This window comes from Cornus florida, unplaced genomic scaffold (genome assembly GCF_030987335.1).
Source record: "Cornus florida cultivar Cherokee Brave unplaced genomic scaffold, ASM3098733v1 CherokeeBrave_3.0.0_Hap2_Chr08, whole genome shotgun sequence".
Taxonomy (NCBI): Eukaryota; Viridiplantae; Streptophyta; class Magnoliopsida; order Cornales; family Cornaceae; genus Cornus; species Cornus florida.
Genome location: NW_026775578.1, coordinates 57265615 through 57290179, shown reverse-complemented (window position 1 = coordinate 57290179; position 24565 = coordinate 57265615). Strand labels below are relative to the sequence as shown.

The window sequence follows — 24565 nt, the reverse complement described above, 5'->3', positions numbered from 1 at the left end:
TCGCCATTCCTCTGTTATATATTAAATATATAGACCACAAGTCAATATACAACAATCATAACAACAAAAATAATAATTAAATAATTAATACTATAGTAAAGTAGAATTTGCCTTAAGATTGTAGTCCAATATATGGTTTAAGTATACCGTATACTATAGTTTTACTTATTTAAATATTATATAGAATATAATGTGTATATATATATATATATATATATATAATTTCTTACAAAATATAATTATATATATGTAATAAAAAAAAAGTATATAAAATAAAAGAACTTGAATATAAGTCGAGGCTAGAATTTGATCATATGTCCTTAAGATAGATTCGCCCCGCTATGGTGCTAACGAACTCAGTGGCGTCTATCTCCCAAGATACAACACATTTTCTTCCTTCGGTAGTAGCACTACAAACCAAAGGAATGGGCGAACTAGCTCGGTGTAGTACTCTCTCTCTGAAGTAGACTCGAAGGCCGACTCAAAATGACAGACTAAGACTCGAACCCACAAACTAAGGCTTGAATGCACAAGAAAAGAGAGGAAGAGAATTCAGAAATGGAGAAGGTTGATTTATGAATGGTGTGATTTGCAAATGATCCAAGGGAGGGTATTTATAGTCAACAAGGTGTCTTTTCGGGTGGGTGCAACCCCTTTGAAAAAAAAATTAAAAAGTGGTTTTTAAGCAAGTTGCCTTAAAAACTAAAAAGTGATTTTTTCAATTTAAATTTAAATTCAAATACCAATCACCCATTTGTGACACCCATTTAAATTAGCCTAGCCCAAAATAAATTAAGTCCGAACACAGACCCAATTCAAAATTCCGTTTAGTAAAAAGAATAACTGGACCTTACAATTAAGCCAAAGCCCAAACCCGGACCAGGCGGGGCGCTCGAGTGTGTGGTAAATGGTTAGGACCCAAGCTTGCCCAGGTCCTGCCCCTCTTAAAAACTTGGGTGCCCTTAGGCCCAAATCCAAGATCCAAACTTAGCTTATTTGAATTTCAATTGGTTTCAACATTTTTTTCCATGTGGGATTAAGTACTTCCCACATTTGGCATACTCACTTAGGCTTATCAACCACCTCACTTTGGAGCTAATTTCTTATTCACCCGGAGACAAATTTGGGAAAGTAAATATACTAAGTTATCTCCTTTCCGAGAGGAACGCGTTCGTTTATAAATCCGCAAAAAACTAAGGGCAAAATCTACTATAAATTTCATCCAAAGTTTTTGTTTTGTATGCCCCATTTCCAACACATGAGAGATCTAAAATCATATATTCTACCATGTGATTTCCAAGAGTGTGTGACACACACAACAAAAAATCAATGAACCTTTTGATATTATTAGAATCAATGCAAAGTACAGATCTTAAGATAAACTATCCCTTCCTTCATAATAAAGGTATCAAACAGCTTTCTTCCTTAGAAAATGAGAGATTCTTCTTAGAAGAACTATCCCATAAGTTCCGTGTAACCTTTAATCCTTCAAATTGGACCTGCAATATATATATATATCACATTTGAAAATGAGCTCCGATAGCGTAATTGAAAATTTAAGAACGTCCAATGCTAGGAAGGCAGTAACTGACCCTGTGGTATCAGCTCATCTTGGTATGGCAGGTATTATCACAAGGGTATGCACAGTCGATCTCCTTCGTCTCCCTCCTCCCGAAATACCAATCACCAACTGCTTCTGCAATCGTCTGGAAGAAATTGTTCGGTTGTTAGTCACAATGGAAACAATCCAATAAAATTTTAAAACTTGAAAACATTTTGAAAATTCAACCCATATTGAAACACACTTGTTCATGCAACTCCTGCAGTAAACTTGGAAACTATGGCAATTCATTAAAACTAATTTGTCTAACTGGGGATAGAGTTGGTTTATAAACCTTATTGTTAAATCTTGGCGAGTTGAGCGCGAACCAAGTGTTCTGTGACTCACTTTGGCAATGAGCAAAACACGAATTTATAAACATCCCTCGGCTGTTTGACGAATTGTAGAACAAACTCAAAGCTCCAAGCATATCGTTCCTGAACCCTAACAAAAATCCAAGTCAACAAATATATTATATTGCATTGTAGTGAACTGCAAAAAAATAGCATAATTGATGATTTCCTCCTTATATATTCATGGGGATGGAGCCAATATTTCATTTCAGGAGGCATAGTAATTACTTTACAAATATAGATTGTTTAAATCAAAAGTCAAAGAAGAAAAAAAAAAAAATACACACACACATTGCAAAATAACATGCTAATTAAGGAGTAGTATAAGAAAGATAAATACTTGATAGATACAAGAACCAATATATTAATTGATAATATGTATATTTTTTTTCTTAATTGGTACTCACACACAACGTCTTTTCTGAGACTTGAACCCTGACCTCTTTTTAAGAAGTAAGAGGCCAATACCGCTAGCCCACTAGCTTGTTGGTTAATTGATAATATTTCCATTGAATGTAAAATACACACATAGAAGAAGACAAAATGAAACGAAAATTGAGAAAACTTTGAAGGCAGAAAAATTAGATTCTGGTTGAGGAAGGAATATGAGACTTTTTTTTTTTTTTTTTTTTTTTTTTTTTTTTTGCAAGGGTCTATTTGGTTAGAAAGAAAATTTTATGAACAGTGAAAGTGAAAAAAAGTGAAGTGAAAGAAAGGAAAATTAAATTTCCATTGTGCATTTGGTTAGCAGGTAATTTTTTGAAGAAAGTTGTGATAAATAATTATTTTGTTAGTTTGGATGGTATGAAAAGGAAAAGAAAATGATTCTACTTACTAAAAATATCCTTATAATTTTAAATAGTAAATAAATAAATAAATTTATATTAGATGAATATTATTTATATTTAATTATTTATTTTAAGAAAACAATGAAATATGGAATAGAATAAATAGTATGTGATATCATAATACGATGTCATGTAAACTTAAATTCTTGATATTTTATCTTTTAAGGTAAGAAAATTATGTTTTTGGTAAAGTGGACAATCAAAATTCAAGTATTTGTTTTCTCTTTTCTATTAGTTTTATTTTTATTATTTATAAATGATGTAATAGGATACTCAGGGCTCATAAAATTAAAAGTCATGGATAGATTATGTAAGACTATTTAAGAATCATCAATTATTTATTTTAAGATAATGTTTGATGTTAGGTATGAAACAAATTGTGTTAAGATAATATAGATTAGTTTTCACCAAACACTCTTACTATCAACAAATAGTTATGCATATATATAATAACTCTTAATCATTATTAACTATAGAAAAAAAATATCTTACTTATTTCAGACAAATCAAAAAAAAAAAAAAAAAAATCAATAATAAAAGGAAGAAATTATTTAATTTTGGATGCACACATAAAAAAAGTACAAACAATTTAATTAGTCATATATGATTGTATAAAAAAGTAATTTACAAAAGAAAGAAGCTTTCACTTTTCAAGGAAGTCTATGTAATTAAGTGAAGTAGAAGATAGACAACTAATATGAGTATAATAGGAAAGTAAAATATAAAATGCACAACTTTTGCAAGAAATATAATTTTTCTGTGTTTATTGCACGAAAAAATTTGAGAAAAATTTTCAGATGCGGGGATCCTACTTTCCCCAAAATTTTCACTTTCCTTCCGACGAAACTTCCAAAAAGTTTAAATATTTTCCTTTCTAGTTACTTGACGCTAACCAAACGGACCCTAAGGAATCAAAGGAATTTTGAGGAGTAAAAGAAAAAAAAAAATTTGTCAATTGAAAATTTTAGGAGGTGATATTATGTTAAATTTCTCATATATATGAACATAAAAAGAACATATATATACGTTAGATGCATAATTGGAGACAATCATGCAGATTGAGAAACAAAATAATTTTCCCAAGAAAATTATTCATCAAAAGAATAGAAAAAAAAGTATATTTGAATATAAAATACAACTGAAGTATTTTTAACTGACTGAGAAGTTTTCTTTTGTTTGAAAAAAGAGAGAGCCCAGAAACAACCTTGCAAAATATTTATTTGGTCTGAACTACATGCTGTCAGATTTTGCTTGCAGTGGCTCCAGTTTCGACCGGGATCAGCAGAAGAGGGCACCAATATATTATGAAACTGTTAAAGACGGAAAGTTGTGTCACCTAGCAGATGCATATTACAGGCATAACAAAGTTTATGTCACGGGACTACCGCAATGAAGGAAAACACTTACTTGCCACACATCATATGCCGCGTTTAAGACGAAGAAAGGCGTTTTAATGTAAGGCAATGCATACTGTGGGAAGAAGCACTGCACAAACACTCAATTTTCAGAACAATGCCATACGATAGTACCTAACCACCAACGAAAACTAGCATTCCTAGAACTCATACTTGTTTTGGATCATTACGAGAACTCGTGCAATTTCCATCCAGATTCTGTTGTACCCCCTGTAATGTCAAATGCTAATGCATTAATACAACATCTATGATTAAGAATATCAAATGTAGCAGTGGTTTATAAGGGCACATAAGGTACCACTTCCCCAGCTTTCTAAGGGCACATAAGGTACCACTTCCCCAGCTTTCTTTAATGAAAAACGGCATAAATAGGAAATGAACAACAAAGAAAAAGAAAGAAAAATGGAAGACCTTAACTATAAAACATATATCCCCACAGCATCTGAAGCACATATATATTGTTTGGACTAAATTAATTCAATATTTTTTCTTTATGCTGAAAGGTGCACGGTGCACCTGTAGAGAAACCACGTCATCGTAGATGGATTTTTTGGTTTCGTTCAAACTTATGTCTCTTCTGCAAGGGAAAAGCCAAAATCGAACATTTAAAGGACATAAATATATATATATATATATATATATATATATATAATGAATAAATAAATGCAACAAAACACAGCTTAACATTTTCAATTGAAGGGATAATAATTAATAACTCACATATTCAAGAAAAATCCAGCATCACTCATACATTTTACACTAGCATTGCATGGTAGATAGCTGGTGAAGTTGTCACAGTGCAAGAAAGATGCCAGACCACCAGCAGAGCACCCCGAAAGCAAAGCCTAGACAACAAAATCAATCACATGTTAATCTCTGCACTAACTCGAAGCAAACCTACACATCATAAGCAAAGAACGATCTTCGATTAGCTATAGTTGTCTCTATGAATCTCTTAGTTTCGTAATTAAAACTTCATGTAAACTTTTATTCCCGGTACATTTTGAAATTGAGCTTCAAACATCAAAATGGCTTCCTAGATAGTCCGAAAACTTAACCATGGGGATATTTTTTTTTTTTTTTTTTTTTTTTTGTTTTGTTTTGTTATATATATATATATATATATCTAAGATTCAACCATGGTGTTTTTTTGTCTCAACAATAAAATGGCAGCTTGGATTTTGAATCGGATAAAATTTAGTTAAAATTTTGAACTAATTTTTTCTAATTCCAAATTCAGAATGTCAATTTAGTGCTCCCGAATGCAACATGAAATCAATAGATTGAATCAGCGACGGAAGCAGTTAAGGACCCAGGGGCAAGTGCCCCCTGGATTTTCTCCTTCTCTTATATTCTATATATATTTTATAATAATATATATGTTTTTTTAATGAAGATATGGAAAGTGCCCTTCTCATTCTTCATAAAATTCTATATATGTTTTATATTTTTTTCTCCTAAATTGTTTCCTCATTACTTATAAATTAATTTAATTCCAAAAATATCACTATCTCTTTCTATATATATATATATATATATATACACTTATATGCATATACATTATATTGTAAATATATATTATGGTATACAATACTTATAATGTGCGCCTGAAATTTTTTTCAGCTGGCTCCATCACGGATTCAATACCTTTGCTGCACTGCCCAGACCTTTAGGTAGAAGGTCAAGAATAATTGCTTGCCAGATCCTTTGCCCTCTGAAGTAAAGCAATGATGTCTGTTGTTCATATCACATAGAAAGATGCTTAGTTATTATAGGGCATAATGAACTACACATACAATTTGGTTATATCACTCCCTCACCAAGGGCTACAATTTCAAAAATATTTACCTTCCCCTATAAAATGTATGTTCCTGCTAAAAATAGGTCAACACAATCCATTTAAATCATGATGGAATGATATATTTATTGATTAATATAATTTTAGTGAAGTTGTCGTAAAAGCTCAATTACACTAATGCTATGTTTGGCGATACCGAATCGAGACTTTGACATTGAGATTGGAGGAAAATTAGTTTCGAGTTTTCCATCACTCCCTACAATATTAAAAAAAAAACACTTTTCTCTTGTGGTACTCTTCATTATTCGCCAAGTAGCTATTAATCTGATCAAATAAGTGCCCGCCTATAATGTTGAAATGCTGATTACATTATACTCGATAAAAGGGATTTTAAGCTCAACCTTTTCTCCAAAATTATCAGAATATTTCTATTGTCTTATGGATTTCAAAACCCTTTTTTTTAAAATAAAATCGATCAAAATAATTAACCTAGGATGACTTATGGTGCATTTAATCTGATAAAAGGGACAAGTTACCATGCGAGTCTAAAATCATTTTTAATGATACGTCATAATTTTTTTGGTCAAATGCATGCAATTAGGGTTTAGGGTTTAGAGTTTAAAGTAATGAAAAAGGAGAAGGACGCTACTATAATTAATTGATATTTTCTATAATTTACACACAAAAATAAAAAATAAAAAATTATAATCATTGACAATCACTAAAAGCAACACACAGAATTATGGTAAAGAGGAAAAGTTTTTGGGAGTTTATACCCCATTGTCGAACTTGGAGTCCCCAGCAAAAGAGGCTCCATCACAATATCTAAGATTCACACGATTCCAATTGTAGAAATCTGCTCCATTTAAACCGAATGCAATTAGTTAGTCATATAATTAATTCATTATGTTCTCCATTTTTCTAGATATGATAGACTACAACAAAAATAAAAAAATAAATAACAATCATGTACTACAATAAAATTATGCCCCCTTGGCGATCCTCTGCCGTGGTGCGGTAGGTGATGTTGTGCCGTATTGGACGAATTCCAAAACTTGCATATGTGACTGATAAGATTCATCAGAGCATTCCAACTCTTGCAGAGGAATGTGAAATGCTAGATTTCGGGCCAAGGACACCAATAGTGAACATTAATGTCCGAGAATGATACTAGTGGATTACCAAAGAAAGCAGATAGATGAGGGTTGAAGAAGGTTCCAGGATTGTGCTAGGCTACGTTTAGCTACATGAAATTAGAATTAGTGGAATTGAAGAAAAGCATCTCAAAAAATTAAACTAAAATTTTCTCCAATTCAATGCTTCAATTTCATACAGCCGAACACACCCTAAGCATAGTCGTGATCGTGTAAAGCAATCTTTGTCGTTAATTATGATGATTATGCTGTGCATCTTGCATTTGGAATAGGAGAAAATTTAGTACAATGTTTGAACTAAATTGGTACTCTCAAACATAACATCAATGTATTATAATAATTATGTTATGTTTGGGAGCACCAAATCGGCACCTTGAATTTGGAATTGAAAATTTTTAATACAAAATGTTTATCCTATTATTTTTGGCCTAATGGAAAGGTGACATGTGGCGAGTTCCAATGAGCTTGCCACACTGGATTGGTGCTTTAAAATCCAAAAGAGGAATCATAGTATGGAATTACTAAAGATTGATTGTGTAATATCTGCCAATAAGGAAGAAGTATGTGGCGAGTTTCAATGGAACTTGCCACACTGGATCGCAACTCTAATAAGTTATTATTGAAGTATTAAAGCTATTTAATTTTACGTAGCAATCAAAGACAAGTGGCCAGTACAATCTTACCATGTGCAATTTTCTATCCTAAAAGAAAAAGAGGTGAGTCCTATTAGGACTTGCCATCTTTAAAACGATGGCCCACATTTTTCTATTTGGAATATAAAAGTTATATGGAAATATTACTGTGTAACTCCATCCAATTACTCGAGACAAATTCAACCAATTAGCTCTCAACACGTGGCGAGTTCTACTGAGCTTACCATAGTGCTGGCCATGGTATAACAATTCTTTTAAAAGTTATTATTATTAAAGGTTTATGGAAAAATTGTGTTTTCAAAGAATCCTGAGTAAAAGGAAGGTTTCCCATTATGAAAAGGCCAGAGTTGACCAAGCAAAATGTGGGCTGGATTTTCTCCTTATTTTTAGGAGAATTCAAACAACTATTTCCGCTAATTCGGCAACATTATAGAAAAAAAAGGGAAGTAGGTGATGGTTTAAAATGGCAAATATATATTTTTTGATATATATATATATATATATATATATATATATACATTGAAATATGATCCCGGATGAAGAGATTGCTGAAATAAAGGAGTCCATGATGCTATGAACTCCAAAACCAGAAAGGAAAGTCTGGTTGAGGGAGCTTACTAAAATCAAGGATGCGTGGTTTGCAGAAGAAAAGGGACGTGGAGGATGATTTACATTTAAGGATATATATATATATATATCAGATACGGCCCACGATGAAGAAGTCGCTGAAATAAAGGGGCATGATGCCATGGAAACGAAGACCTGGAAGGAAAGTCCAACTAGAATGAAGTTACCCAAAGCCGAGGAGAGTGGGTTTGTAAATAATAGATATAGATTATATGCATGATATATATGATATATACAAAAAGAAGGATTCTGCAAATGTGTGGGACACTTGGCCAAAGAAGAATACGTCAGTTGGAAGTGGTGGTACTTCATGCAACTACTACCACTAACTGAAGGAAGTTACAGAAGATTATGGATGACAAGGCTAAGTTAATAAAATTGTGTCCGAAATATGAAGAAGGAATCGATGGCAAAATAAAAGGGAGCAAGAGATCGTAGGACGCACTTAGGTTTGTGAATAGGACAAGTGGAAAGTTAACTTCAAAAGTATACATAAACTTGAAATCATGGAGGACGTGTTTGAAGTCATGCTCAAAAGAAACAAAGCGGAAGAAAAAGATGGAAGAAGGTGGTTACAACTGCCAAAAGATCATGGTACACTTGGCAATTCGGAGCCAATCCAAGTGGAAGCTGCTACATTAAACTGCTGCATGCAAGAAAGTCTATAAATAGGGCACTAAGGCTTAACTTACAAATCCTATTCAACACATATAACAAATAACACTTTTATTTACTTCATTTCATGTATCTTTACATTCCTGTAATGTATTTACATTATGTTTAATTTAAGTCCAACACTTATTTTTCCTACTTTCTAGCAAGTAGTCCATAACTTATATTGCAAGTCCAGCACTTTCAATACCGTCTTCATTTTCACTAGCTATAGAAAAGTCCCAAAGTCCTTTTTCAAGGCAAAAAGACCCTTTGAAAGTGGTCATTCCAGACCTTCATACAATCGCCTAATCCCTAGAACTTCTAATTGGATTATTATTCGAATATCCACTTTAGAACGACAGCAATTCCTGGCATGCCCGCTCCCTATAATTTTGCTTTCCACTCACCCAGAAAGTGGAACCGTGCATTTTTTCTGAGCAAAACATACTGGCACGTACGGGGGGACATCTCGACAGATTGTTCAATGGCCGGTAGAAGAAGGCAAAGCAAATTTGTCCAAGAACCTGCTAAAATTGAAAAGATGCAAGCCAATGAACTTCTAGTCAAAAGTTCACAAGTTACACTCGAATAAAGAGATTTGGTGGAAAAGTTTGCTCAATCAATGGCAAACGGACCCATCATGGATAATATCTGCATGATGGCCATGCAACAAGATAGGCATGCTCAAGACCTAGTAAAGGTCACTCAAGACCAAACAAGAGCCGCTCATTCTCAAGAGCAGAAGCTAGAAGAATTGGTGGACCAAATCTCTCATAGGTTCAAATCTATATTAAACAGTCTTTTAGAAGCTTGGCTTAAGTTATGGCCCCTTGGCCAAACAATTCTGAAGGGACTCAATAATCGGCCTTTCAAGCCAATAGGATCACCATATTTGTTGAAGGCTGTTCCTCTCAACAATATATAGGTTCATTCCCTTTAAGTTAGCAGTAAATGCAGTCTGTTCCAGTAGCACAGACTTATATTCCAATTACACTTATGGCCGCTCCAGTGGCACAGATGACCATTCCATAATCAACACCCAAACCAGTTACTCAGCAAGTTCAGAACCCTCCACCTGTGGTGTTCCCACAGTAGACTTGGCATGATCAGCCTGGCCAACCATAGCCATACAGCATTCCTCAAACACAGCAAAATGTTCCGCATGTGAACATTCGGCTAGCGGCTATACTTCCAAGGCCACACATTGTCATTCCTATGGTGGTTGGGGGGCAACCTTTTCCAAGGGAGCCACTTTTGGACCAAGGAGGAAGAAACCGCGGTAGGAACAACTAAGTAGATTCCAACCCAGTGCTAATGGCAGGGGGCATCAAGGGGTCAATCAACCTTAACGTTGGCCAAATAATAACCCTCCACAACCTATGGCACTTGACAGAGGCCAATTTACAGAATTCCTCCAATAGGAATTTGGCTTAACTCGAAGGGGTGGAAGACCAGCCTACAAAAAGCCCTATCCAGAGTTCATTGATGAAGTTAAGTATCCAAGGAATTTCAGAATTCTAGAATTTGCAACATTCAATGGAGAGGGTGAATAGTCCATATTGGAACGTGTCAGCCGTTTCACTGTCCAATGTGGAGAAGCAGCAGCCAATCCATGGCTGAAGGTACGCTTATTTCCAAATACACTGACTAGCTATGCTTTCAGGTGGTATTCCAATTTACCAGCCAACTCTATCCAAAGTTGGCAGCAATTTGAGGAATTATTCCATACTCAGTTCTATAGAGTTGAGCCTGAAGTGTTCATGGTAGACCTTTTCAGATTTCATCAGTTACTTGGAGGGTCGATGATTAGCTTCCTTTCCAGATTTAGAAGAGCCAAATAAAAATGCAATTTGTCTTTGCCATCGGAAGAATATGTAAAAATGGTTGTGAACGATCTAGAATTTGAACTTCATGAGAAATTTGAAGGAGCACAATTTCATGACTTATTCGACTTGGCTAGCAGAGTGGCTAAGTATGAAGAGCTCTTTCATGAAGAGCAAGACTGTAAAAGCTCTTCCAATGGCACTTACTATCATGATCCTAACTATGAGGTGGTTACTACTGAAACTGAATGAGATTTTAAAGTGAATATGGCTGAGCTCAACATAAAGAAAGGCTATACTTATAAGGCCTTGGCAAAACCAAAAGCGGCCACAACCAATATGCAAACCGCTTCCAGTTCCAAGTTAAAAAGGATAGACTCTTACAGGAGTTATTCTTTTGACATTTCCAAAGCTGGGTAAATTTTTTATTTGCTCGTGGCTGACAAGCAATTAATCTTCGTAATAAGACACAAGATGCCAACGGCCTCCGAAATGGCCAGGAAAGAGTATTGCAAATTTCATAATTCGTGGAGACATTCCACTAACAATTGTGTAGTTTCCATAATATTGTGCAAAAGGCAATTGAAGATGGTAGGTTAAAGTTTTTAGAAAAATCAGAAGTGATGGGTGTTATGGAAATCCTTTCCCCAAGGTTGTTACAACAAACGTTATATTTTTAGCCTCGGAACACCCTAAAAGGAAGGTAAACCTAGCATATTCAAGTGCCAAAGAAAAATTGGAATGTCCTAAACTAGTAGCATCTATGGAGAAACCAATGGCTAAGTTGGAAAGGCAACTTCGAGAAGCTTTGATTGCCTTAATCCAGCAAGGTTGTTACCTAAAGTGTAGAAATCAGAATGAAGTTTGCCATAGAGACTTTCCAAAAGAAAAGTAGAAGGAGAAGCTTACCAACAGTGACCAAAGGTAGAAAAGGAAGGTTCATGATCGGCTAACTTTCCAAAAAGTGGAAAATATGATTACTGTGACAATTCTAGAAAATGAAAGCCAGATCCATACAAAAATAAAGTTAGCAACAAGGAAACCAGAACTCCTTCCAAGGATCTTGGAAAGGCGTAAGGTTCCCTATGAGACGATGTCCCATCTTAGCAGAAAGTATGAAAACAGCAGTAAGCATAGTGTTGACCTTAAGGATTTCATCCAATGACAATCTAGGTGTTTTGATGATAACAAACCATTAATGGTGTTTAAGGACTAATGTTTACATTGAGTGTTATATAGATTATTCACATTCAAAGAATGACCTCAATGAAGCACTAAAGATCATTCAAAGTATTCCATTATTCAAGATCACATCAAGGAAAGAAATGGATACAATGAAGATATGAAGTTGCAAGGAACAAAATGCAATGTCCAAAGATAGCTTGGACTTCAATGAGTAAGAAAGCAACTCAAAGGAAGAAAGAAAGCAATACTACCTCAAGCCTAAACGATCTTGGACAATACATGAAGAAAAGGGGTAGATAGGATGGTGAGTGTTTTGGATTCAATGTCAAAGTATTTATGAATCCATTTGAAGCTCATCTCTAGAGGATCATGCATATTATCATCATTCACATATTCTTATATCCTTAGTAATAGACTTTGCACTTCATTCATAGATATTGTCATATGAAGTCTTTGCTAAGAAAGGGTTAGTTCAAGCTTGCATAAGCTTTGAAAGAACTCGCAACTTGAGCTAGAAATGCTAGGACCATGCACATTAATCATAAGATTTACTTTGGTGTCTAGAAAGAAAAGGAAAAGGCATTGAACTTAATATTTCATCTTTAAAGCCTTTGTTGCCATAATTTAGTAAATAACTCTAGGATACAATGAACTTGATATTTATTATCCTTATATGTCCCTAGACTCTTAGAAATAGGTCTTGAACTAAATTGAACTATTCATCAAAGTCCTAGGTGCTAGAAAGATGGTTATCTCAAAAGAAGCAATTTTCAGCCCAAAAAATTTCCAGACCAGCCTATGCTAAAACTGCTATAACTATTTTTGTAGTTGGAATTTTTAAGTAAGGGTAGGTGCATTAGAAAGCTGACTTCGATCTCTTGAGTTTAGACTCAAATTTCACCTAAAAAGGATTTGAATTGAATGAGATATGAGCATTACAAAATGCATATCTCTGGTCTGCGAAAATTCTGACCAGGTTGCACTAAAACGACCATAACCATTTTTGTGGTTATAATTTTTGAGCAAGGCCAGTGGATTTAGAAAGCTGACTTCAAGACAATAAATTTAGACTTAAATTTCACCTCATTTGGAGTTTCATGGACTGAGTTATGTCCATTTGAAGTCATGCCATTTTCTGTCAAAATCCAAAAGTGTTGCCTCCATGAAAACTAAAGCAAGCACATTTTATCAATTGGAGCCGCCTCCCATTTTTATTGGAGCCGCCTCCCATTTTTATTGGAGCCTCCTCCCAATTATAGTAGCCGCCTCTTTGCACTCCAGTAGCCAAATTGTGTGTCATAGAATGCATTTTGTGAATTGGAGCCGCCTCCCAGTTATTGGAGCCGCCTCCCATTTATTGGAGCCTCCTCCAATTTTTTGTAGAGCCGGCTCTTCTAAATTATTTGAATCTTCAACGGCACTTTTCTGCATTTAAGTCTTCCAACTACTTCTAACAGACATATTAAGCTACGGCTGTCTATATAAGGAAGGCTCATTTTGCTGAAGCAGAAAGACTACCATTTTAAGAGACATAATATTACATTTCAAGAGAGCTTTTGTTCTCTCATCTTCTTCTCTCTCATTTAACGCTTATTCTATTTTTGAGAGTTTCTAGTAAAAGATCAAAAGGGCTTTTGCTCTTGTTTTAATCTTCATAGAGTTTCTACTCTATTATACTACTTGAGAGAGCATTCAAGAACATTAATTCAAGTACATCCAAGAGAGCTTTTTGCTCTATCATTATACAGAGCTTTTGTTCTGCATTTTTTCCTCATCATCTCTCATACATTTCATACTTAGAGTTTGAGCTTCACTTGACTTCATATATACTCTATTGTGAGGTTTGATTTGTATCAGTTCTTGAGAGGATTTCTTGTACTACAAATTCTATCTACAAATCTGCTGTAAGACTAAGAGGAAGAGTTTCCCTTAGCAAAGAAATTGTAAGGGCTGGTGTGGCCTATGTAAAACTAAGAGAGGTGGTCTCTTAGCAAGGATATTGTAAGGGTTGGTGTGACCCAAAGAAAAACTAAGAGAGGTTTTCTCTTAGCAAGGAGTTACTTCTAATCAAGGTTTGCTCTCCACCCGTAAGGAGAAGCTATATTGGATTGGGAATTCTCAAGAGGGATCTTGAGCCGAGGAGTAGGAGTTTTCCGAACCTCGCAAAAATCGCCGTGTTATAGTTTGCAATTTCTCTTCCCTTATCTCTTTTATAATTGTGCTATAAATTGTTTACTTTCATATCTTGATTTCATATGTTGATTATTGCACAATAGGTTATATTGTTAATTAGAAATTATATTTCTATAAATTACAAAAATTGGCCATTGACTCTATTCACCCCCCTCTAGAGTCAATTCTTAAGTAACACATAGCAGAAGCTCTAAAAGTGACAGATATTCCAGGCCAAATTTGGCCTCTGAAGTATGGGTCAAAAAAGTGAATAAGTAACTCCGTTCAAGAATGGTTAAGCCCCCCTGCCTCGCAACTTGAGAGGTGGAAGAGGGTTAATCATCCTAAGTTTCCTGTTCGTAATAATTATTCCTTAACCCGCACACAAAAGCAGAGGCAGTAGAGAAAGTGGACTGATAAAAGGAAGTTGTGGGAGAAAGACCATAGATGATCCAAGTGGCTAAAGGAAATAATGAAGCCATCAGACTTATCAGAATGACCATCTAAAGGAAGAGATCCTGATGACTTGGTAGATCTTGTTTCAGAGGTTGGAGACTCTTTGATGGTAGACGACCCTCCTACAAAAGATAGAACAACTATGGAAATCTCCAACGGTTCTAGCAGTAACAAGAAGTTTTATTTTGGTAGCCTTCCAGGTGAGTTTACTTGCAATATGGTAGTAGTGCTCCCTTTGGTTTCCGAGCCACAGCCAAATCAGCCAACTTCAATGGAAGGAGATGTGGTAGATACAAGTCTTCCCATGGAAAGCCCTGAACAGTCTAATTTCGGGCCATTCATAATAGAACCGAATAATGATATCCAAGTAAAAGAAATCTTTGAGGATGAAGCTGAGCATCTTCAAAAATTAAAAGGAGCAGTGATTGAAGAAAACAGCCCCATGGCGCCAAAGAAGATTGTTTTGGAAAAGCCGTCGTATGGCATGACTCAACAGCTCAAACCTTTATATATCAAAGTACTGGTTGAAGGGAGACCCTTGGCAAGAGTTCTAGTAGATAATGGTTCAGTGTTGAACATTATTCCAATTAATGTCATGCATATGCTTGGAAAGTCACCTGAAGACGTTATTCTAAGTGATGTATCAATCAGCGGATTCACGGGAGGAACAGTGAAGACGCAAGGCATTCTGCCTTTGGAATTAATAGTGGGGGATAGAACTTCAATTACAGCCTTCTTCATCATTGAGTCCACAGCAGCCTATAACTTGTTTTTAGGCCGCGAATGGATTCACCCAAACTTTTTCATTCCACCTTCACTCCATCAAATGCTTATACTTTGGGGTGGAAATGAGGTAAAAATAGTGGAGGCTGATAACTGGCCATTTATGGCAAGGGTCTACCATGCAGATGTGGAGCTATATAGCAAAGAATTTGTTTCAATCAGATTTATTGAAAGGAATAACAAGGGCCCCCCAAGGAAGGCCACAATAAGGCGAACTCTCACAAGAGAGGATGTCAAGGAATTGTTCTAAGGAACACCAAGGCTAACAATTCTACCCAAGTCTAGTGTTCAAAGCTGCATTTGAAATAAAAAATTTTATGGAGGACAAACCTAAAGAAGATAGAATACTTGACCAGACAGTTAATTGCTACCTTGCTAGGTTGAAAGCATACATATCCAAATTACGATTGGAAAGAACTGAGGCTGCCAATATATCATTTTTAACAAATGTTTTGGAGATTATAGAAAAGACTGGAGATAATTGGATGCAATATAGTTGACAGATTTGAAGGCAACACGAATGAAGTTAGATGATTTCAATGCCGAAGTACAAGATCCACTATTAGAGGTTAATCTTGGAATGGAGAAAGACTCACGGCCCACCTACATAAGTAAGCTTTTGGAACCAACCTTTAGAGAATAATTAATTTCTTTACTTCAGGAATACAAATATTGCTTTACATGGACGTATGAGGAAATGCCAGGACTTTCCAGAGAGTTAGTAGAGCATAAGCTGCCAATAAAGGAAGGTTTCAAGCCTTTCAAACAGCCTCCAAGAAGATGTCCCAAGAAGTTGTTCTAAAGGTCAAAGAAGCTATTGAAAGGCTACACAAGGCTAGTTTTATAGGGACCACCATATATGTTGACTGGATTTCCAATATAGTTCCAGTTATTAAGAAAAATGGCAAGCTGAGAATATGTGTGGATTTCTGAAATATAAACCTTGCAACTCCAAATGATGAGTACCATATGCCTATTGTTAACCAATTGGTAGATTCTGCTGCTAAGAGTGAAATTCTTCTGTTTATGGATAGGCATTCTGGGTATAACCAGATTTATATTGTAGATGAGGATATTAAAAAGACAGCTTTCAGGTGTCCAGGATCCATTGGAACCTTCGAATGGGTTATCATGCAATTTGGGATGAAAAATGCTAGGGCAATATATCAAAGGGCCTTGAATGCCATTTTTCATGACATAATTGGCCATTTCATTAAAGTAAACATCAATAATGTAGTCATCAAGTCCTCAGCCAAAGTTCAACATCTCCATAATCTAAAGATGGCTTTTGAAAGGATGAGACAGCATAAGTTGAAGATAAATCCCTTGAAGTGCACCTTTAGGGTTTCAGCTGGAAACTTCCTAGGTTTCTTGGTCCACCAAAGAGGGATCGAAATGGATCAGAATAAAGTAATGGCCACTATTGAAGCAAAACCACCGGCCAACAAGAAAGAATTACAAAGATTTCTTGGCCAGGTGGGGTATTTAAGAAGGTTTATTACAAACCATGCTAGAAAGAATCATGTTTTCTCTCCATTGCTGAAATTAAAGGGGGCTGAAGAATTCAAGTGGACGGAACAGCACCAGCAAGCATTTAAAGGGCTGAAAAGCTACCCGGCCAACCATCTAATAATGATGCCTCCAATCAAAAAAATGCCTCTAAGGTTATACTTTTTGGTCGCTGATGAATCAATTGGAACTCTTCTAGCTCAGAACAATGAATGGGGTAAAGAGTAAGCTATTTATTATCTAAATATGGTGCTCACTCCAGTGAAATGTAAATACACTTCTATTGAAAAGCTATGTCTTTCCTTGTATTATGCGGCTACAAATTGAGAACTTACATGTTGTCGGTGGCTGTGTATACATCTCTCAAATAGATTTGATTAAGTATATGCTCTTGAGGCCTTTGATCATTAGATGCATTGGAAAGTGGTTATTAGCCTTAATGGAGTTTTCTTTCAAGTATATTCCACAAAAAACAGTTAAAGGAAGGGCAGTGGCATAATTTCTAGCAGATCATCCTTCTACCAAGATTGATTTAGAAGTATGTGAAGAGGTAGATAATCTCGACCTTGACTACACACCTTGGACTCTCATGTTTGACGGATCAAGCAATCACGGTGGAGGAGGAGCTGTAATAGTCATCATTTAACCAAAAGGAAGAAAAAGCACATTTTCCTTTTTCTTCGACTTCAAATGTACAAACAATCAAGCCGATTATGAGGCACTAATCATTAGGTTGGAAATCTTGCTAGAGTTAAAGGTGGAAAAGGTCCAAATTATTGTAGAGTCCAACTTAATACTTAGCCAACTTTCTAAGGAGTATAGATGTCTCAACTGGCATCTGAGGCCTTTCCACTCATTGGCCTTGGAATTACTATGCTAGTTTGATGATTTCCAACTCCAATATTGGCCAAGACATTTAAACACAGAGGCTGATGATCTAGCACAATTAGCCTCTCGAGTAAAAATCCCATCGGGTATGGAAGAAACTTTGATTACAATCAAAAGAAGGTCCCTTCCTTCTGTGGAATCATGGCATGAAATAGTAAGTCATTTCCATGCTGATGAGCCAGAGAAAACCAAACCTGCCAAGAAGACATAGGATATTTTTAATGTTGATATAGATGGATTAGACTTGGATGATTAGAGAACACCAATTATTCACTTCCTATAGAATCCGCCAATGTGGACAAGAGAGTAAACCTTTTGGCACCACATTATATCTTGATTGATGGAGATCTCTACAAAAAGAGTAAAGAAGATGGACTCTTGCTAAGATGTCTTGGCCGGAACGAGTCCATGAGAGTGATAGCGGAATCACACCTTGGAATATATGGAGCTCATCAAGCCGGAATCAAAATGAGATTGCTTTTTAGAAGGTACGGTTATTATTAGAAAGGCATATTGAAAGATTGCATAGAGTTTGCAAAAACTTGTATTGCATGTAAAGAGCATGGTCCGGTCCAGAGTGTTCTGGCTATCAACATGTAGTCGAAAGTAAAAATATGGTCATTCAGAGGATGTGCTCTGGACTATATTGGAAATATAAGGCCACCGTCCGCTGATGACCACACCCATATTGTGGTTACAACAGAATATTTCAAAAAATGGGTGGAAGCTATCCCGTTGGTAACCTGTAAGCTGTCCATAGTGATTGATTTTACCAAGAAGCACATCATACATTGGTTTGGAATTCCAGAGACTCTTACCACTGACAGAGGCCTTTCCTTTGTTGGAAACAAAGTCATTGATTACTAAGCAGAATGTGGTGTTCAAGTGATCAGTTGTACTCTATATTTTACCCAGGCAAATTGACAGGCAGAAACTTCCAACAAACTAATTCTCAACATTCTTGAAAAGATGATTGAGAATCATCTAAAACAATGGTACCACCTACTTTTTGAGGCACTTTAGGCTTACAAGAATTCAAAGAGATCAAGCACGGGCATTACACCATATATGCTTACATATATACATAATGTCATTCTTCCAATGGAGATGACCATCTGGTCTGCAAGGGTGGCTTTTCAAAATATGCTTACTCTAACAGATTACAACCATACCAAGTTGGTAGAATTGGAAGACCTTGATAAGGTCCGTCTCAATTCCTTAGACCATGTTATTGCTCAAAAGAAGAAAGTAATGAGAGCATATAATAAGAAGGTTAAGGAAAGTCATTTGTTGAAGGAGATTTGGTATAGCAAGCCAAATTCCTACCTGGATTCAAGGACAAAGAATTGGAAAATGGACTCTTAACTAGGATGGTCCTTAATTAGTAGAACGAGTCCTTGAAAAAGGGGCTTATAGGTTGATATACATAGATGAAGGATCGCACAAGTATCCAGTAAATGGGGAATACTTGAAAGAGTATCGTCCTTCTATTTAAGAAGACTAGAAAGCCACAGTGCTTCAACCGGCCACATGAAGTGGCTAGTAATTTCCTTTCCAAGTAAACTAAAAAGTTGGAAAGGACATAAATGGCCACATATGGCCATCTCAATAGCTAAGTCCAAGTATGTAAAGAATCATTCATTCAAAGGAGGAAAGGCTAAGCACTTAGAAAAAGTTCATTGGCCAGAACCATAAAGAAGACTTAGCTGTATTTCCAAGATCATCTAATTTCCTAAGTATGGAATATTTCGTTTGAGAAGAGGCTATACTACATGGTCTAGGTTCTATTCATACTGGAAATTACTTATCTTACTTATATATACATGCATTTACATGTTAGCAATTCTATTTATTTCTTAAATTACTTTGTTATGGAAAGTCATTTTATGGCTAAGCCTTATTATTAATATATGCGAAGGAATTTTTCCAGTTTTAATAACTTAGAAATTTTTTCATATAATGATACAAGAGGCACATGCAAAAGAATTTAGAAATAAAAATCATTTCCATTAGATACTTGACTTCATTATATGTCCCAAAAATGGCGGCTAACCTTATAAGCTGGCCATGCAAATGATTTCAAAAGTAACCTACTTATTTCCTACCATTATCGAAAAACCACAAGTTTTCCAAAAGTAACCACATAAAGTATCATAAAAGAACCACATGAGATCAAATAGAGGCAAGGCTGCCTCCAAGTTCCATCCAAAGCTTCCTTGACTCTTCAGAAGCAGCCAGTGCTTTAGCCTTAGCATTTTCAAGCTGAGGGAATTCATTTACTAGACTTTTCCATTCCTTCCTGTGAGGCTCAGATTCATTGAGTATGGCACTAGTTTTTTAGTCTAACTTAAACTCTTCATGTTTCACCTGCTCCAATTCTTTTTGAATTTGGTTCAGCTCCTTAGTCAGGTCCTCTTTCTTAGCTATAAGCTTCTCAGTTTGCTCTTTAATTTCTAAATAAGGCTCCAAAGTAAGATGGAAGCTTTCAAAAGCCTTATCTCTGAGTTTAGCCTTTCTCTCATAATCCAAGAGGGAGGAAGAATTGGAACTCACATGATAAATAATAAATTGAAGCTCATACTGTAACTTGTTCAAAGAATTTTGGATGCTCTCAAGAAATCCAGAATGCCTTTTTAGAGTGATTATAGTGCTGGCCAAGTTTTGATGGAAAGATAAAACATCTTTCATATCATGAGCAAGATAGAACAACAGTTTTTCCTTGGCCGCCATGACAGTATCACCTAAAGGAACTGGAAGCATTAGCATACTGGCACTTGAAGTTGAAGTACTTGAAAATTTGGTGGCCTTGATCACTTTGTATAGATCAACCAGCTCTGGAAGAGCTCTTCTCTTCACTATGAAAGACACTGATTTAGATAAGGAAAGGGTAGTCAGAAGAAAAGACAAGCTGGATTAGTTAGATAGAAAGAAAGAAATAAGGAATATTGAAAACTATGATGACTTGCCTCTGGATAGAAATAGCAGGGCTTGTAGAAGTTCCATTAACACCGAAATGGATTGATGTTCCAATGGTATGAGTTAGGATGGGTAGATTTTTTCCATTCTGGCCAGCCAAACTTTCCATGATGGAAGCTTGAAGGGCCAAATCCTCCCCTTGTGCAACTTACTTGTTGGTCCATATTGATATTAAGAAGGTTATGTCCCATGGAAAAACCCTATTAGTCAAGATGGAAAGGTAATTGTAAACACTCCAAGTGATGAAAAGCTGGAAAGAAATGAAGATAGAAACTTACAAAAACAATCCCCTTGGATGTCTTTGGCTCCTTTAATTTTGGTGAGTCTCTAGGCTGTTTGAAGTCTTCAGCCTTTTCCAAATTAAAAATTGTAATACCCCGATATTTTAAAGGATTTATTAATTGAGATTAATTACTTTTATTTTATTTTTAAATGATTTGTTTGATTTAATTGGGATTAATTGCTTTTATTTTATTTTTAAATGATTTGTTTTAGTTAATTGAGTGCTTAGATTAATTATTTTATTTTAATTAGATTATATTTCTTGATTATATTTGTTGAATTAATATAATGTTTTGCTTTATGGAATGCTATGATTGAATTATTTATTTGATTTGTGCATTTTTATGCTTGTTTGAATTGTTTGTTAATTATTTGTAATTATTAGATTTAATTTAATTAATTTATTTCAAATTGGATTGGGTTTAAGAGGAATGGGACCAATGGATGTGGTATTGGCCTTGAAAGAAGCCTTGTTGGGTTAATTAATAAAGGCCCGTGGTTATAAAGATATTTAAATAATTATCTTTGCATAATTATGTATATATATATATATAATTATATGTATATAAATATAATTAATTAATAATTATTATGAAAGTATATATATATATATATATATATATATATATTTATTTATTGATATATATATATATATGTATGTATATTATTTAAGGATAATTATGATTTCTTTTATTTAGTAGTCATTATAGGAATACGATTAGGGTATTAATGTATATAAATATACACATAAGATTTTATTGTTAAAAAGTTAGAAAAAATAAGAGAGGCAGAGGGAGAGAGAAGAGGAGAAGGCTAACAAAGAGTAGGCCAGGTCTAAGAAAGAAGATGCTGGGATTGGAATAGACAATCAAAGCTTAAAGCATCGGTTTCGTTTCGAAACCTTCAGGCGAATTCTTCTTTAACTTTCCTCTTAGAACTCATAAGGATTTCACTTTGAGTATCAAGGCTTTAATTAAATTTATTAATTAAATCATGGTTAGATATGATAAATTAAAAGCATGAATTATTATATTTTAATTTTTTAAAAAAATTTTGAATTATTAAATTGATAGATATATGTGTTGTATGTATTGTTGAATCAACTATTATGCTTGATCTATGACCCAAGAGGGTTAGTTAAGGGTTTATAGATTTTATGGGATTTTTCTGTATTTTCTAGGATTTTTTCTGGAATTGTTTTATAATTTTTGAAATATTTTTAGAATTAATTGTAATAATTTTTGGGTAATTAAATAAATTATTAAACTGGGGGAAGGATTATGTTCATTAAAAGGGTCGGCGATTCAGTGCGGCGCAGTTCATTGAAGTATAGTGTGCTGCGGATGTGAGACATAGATGCGACATGACGCCATTAATGGGGATCAAATCAGTGGACTGATTAAGTGTGGGCAAGCTCACCGTAGTGTATGCTCAACCAATACCAGCACACACAGAGGCTTGGATCCAGCGCGTGCAAGTGCATGGTAAGCGCGTGGGCGTGCGTGGGAAACTATTGTTGGCCTAATTCGACACTTGAAATTGAAATGGTCATAACTCAATCATCTTAAATCGAAATTGGGTTATTCTTAAGCTTAAATTTAAGAATTTTTCATCCTCTTTCTAATGGTACCAATTTCATTATCATATTCCCATCCTACTAGGACATATTTATGTTTTAGTAAGACGGTGTTGAAAAATTATTGAAACCGAGATGGAGCATTTATGGGAAACCATTTATGACGATATTTAGTAACATTTAATTTGCATAAATATAATTAAATTAATATATTGGTGATGGAAGGAGGAATATATATATATATACATATTTATTTTTATATGTGTACATCTGGTTTGATTAATTTATGAGTTGTATAGATAGACGTATGTATATATATATAATTATTGATATTTATGTATATATGATTTTAAATAATCAAGGATTATTAAGGAAGGTGTTATATACACACACACACACACACACACACACATATATATATATATATATATATATATATATAAAATAATATATGTATATATGTATATATTATTTAAGATGATTAATATTATTAGTCTTATTTGGTATATCTGGATAAGTTGGTCATTAAATTAATTATATGCATATGATATGCATGGAATGTCAAGGTATGAGTTGTTTAGTTTATATGTTAATTTGCCTATGTAAGAATTGTTTGATTGATAAATTAACTTTTAAGATTTGGTACGTGGTTGAATTGTAGGTATGGATGAGCTACCAAATGCGTAATTATATTACCTAAGTATTTGTATGAATAAAATATATACATAAGAAGTATAGATGAGTTACTAGTTTAATAGTATAAATATATATATATACAATGGGAGGCATGGTTGAATTGTCAATGCATAAATAAAGATACTTAAAAGAGCCATGGTTGAATTACCAATATATAAATAAATATATTTATAATGACATAGTTGATTTGCCAAAGCGTAATTGAATTGCTATGTGTTAGATGATTAAAATTTCATCTAAGGTTATTATATGTATAGGTTGGATTAGGATTAGATATTCTTAAATTGGAATAATCTAGTAATTACAGGTTAGTGTATTATTTTATGTATATTAATAAAATAATATTGGTGGAGACATGGATGATTTGTTAAAGCCTAAATATTGGTTGTGTGATTTAAATAATTAAATCATTATTGGGTTTTGGATTAAATATAATATTCCTTTAATTATATTATATTGTTTAAATGATTAATTAACTGTCAAGGATGTGATTAAGGTAAATAAATTTTTCTTTAAAAGAAATGGTGGATTGGTCTAGGTATGATTATCATTTAATCACTGTTAATGATTTTCAAATTTATGAATCTAGTAATAGATATGACTATTGTATTATATATAATTATTTATATATATGTGTATCATTGTATATTAAAGATAAAAGACTTTATTAGGATTGGCTTTGGTCAGAGATGATCTTTTTATTGATTTTCAGAAGCCTGGTAAAGAGAACTTGTACGTGGGTTTGACCCACTTATTTTTATCTTTCAGGTTACTAGAGGTCCAAATCTCAAGGTTGAGGATCTGCAAGTGGAGAATTTATCTATTATTTCAGTTTATTTCAAAGTAGGATAATAGACTTATTTTTTTTATAGTTGACTGGATTATTGAATAATGTTTTTAGGGGTCCTTGAATGGGATTCCCGAGTTATAACCATTGGAGAATTATTAATGGATTTATTATCTAATAGATTTTCCTTCAGCGAGTTATTTATTCTTTTTATTTTCTTTTTGTACTCTGTGCTTGTTTGAAATACTTTAATTGTTTTGATATCCCTAGTTTTGTGCACGGACTTGATCAACCGATGTTTCGAAATCAGGGGATATCACAAAAATGATC

At 34.3% G+C, this 24565-nt stretch overlaps 1 protein-coding gene across 1 annotated transcript in view; it reads right to left on the bottom strand.

The window, feature by feature from the left end:
• Positions 1–1601: 1601 nt before the first annotated feature.
• LOC132270318 (pectin acetylesterase 9-like) overlaps positions 1602–24565 on the bottom strand; it is a 34447-nt gene continuing 11483 nt past the window's right edge. The window contains exons 4-12 of the mRNA XM_059771502.1: positions 6791–6870; positions 5864–5950; positions 4937–5061; positions 4733–4793; positions 4370–4426; positions 4209–4286; positions 4006–4111; positions 1896–2044; positions 1602–1706 (exon numbers count right to left, since the gene is read on the bottom strand). Coding sequence (XP_059627485.1) covers positions 1602–1706; positions 1896–2044; positions 4006–4111; positions 4209–4286; positions 4370–4426; positions 4733–4793; positions 4937–5061; positions 5864–5950; positions 6791–6870 — 848 coding nt within the window. The remainder of the gene's footprint in view (positions 1707–1895; positions 2045–4005; positions 4112–4208; positions 4287–4369; positions 4427–4732; positions 4794–4936; positions 5062–5863; positions 5951–6790; positions 6871–24565) is intronic.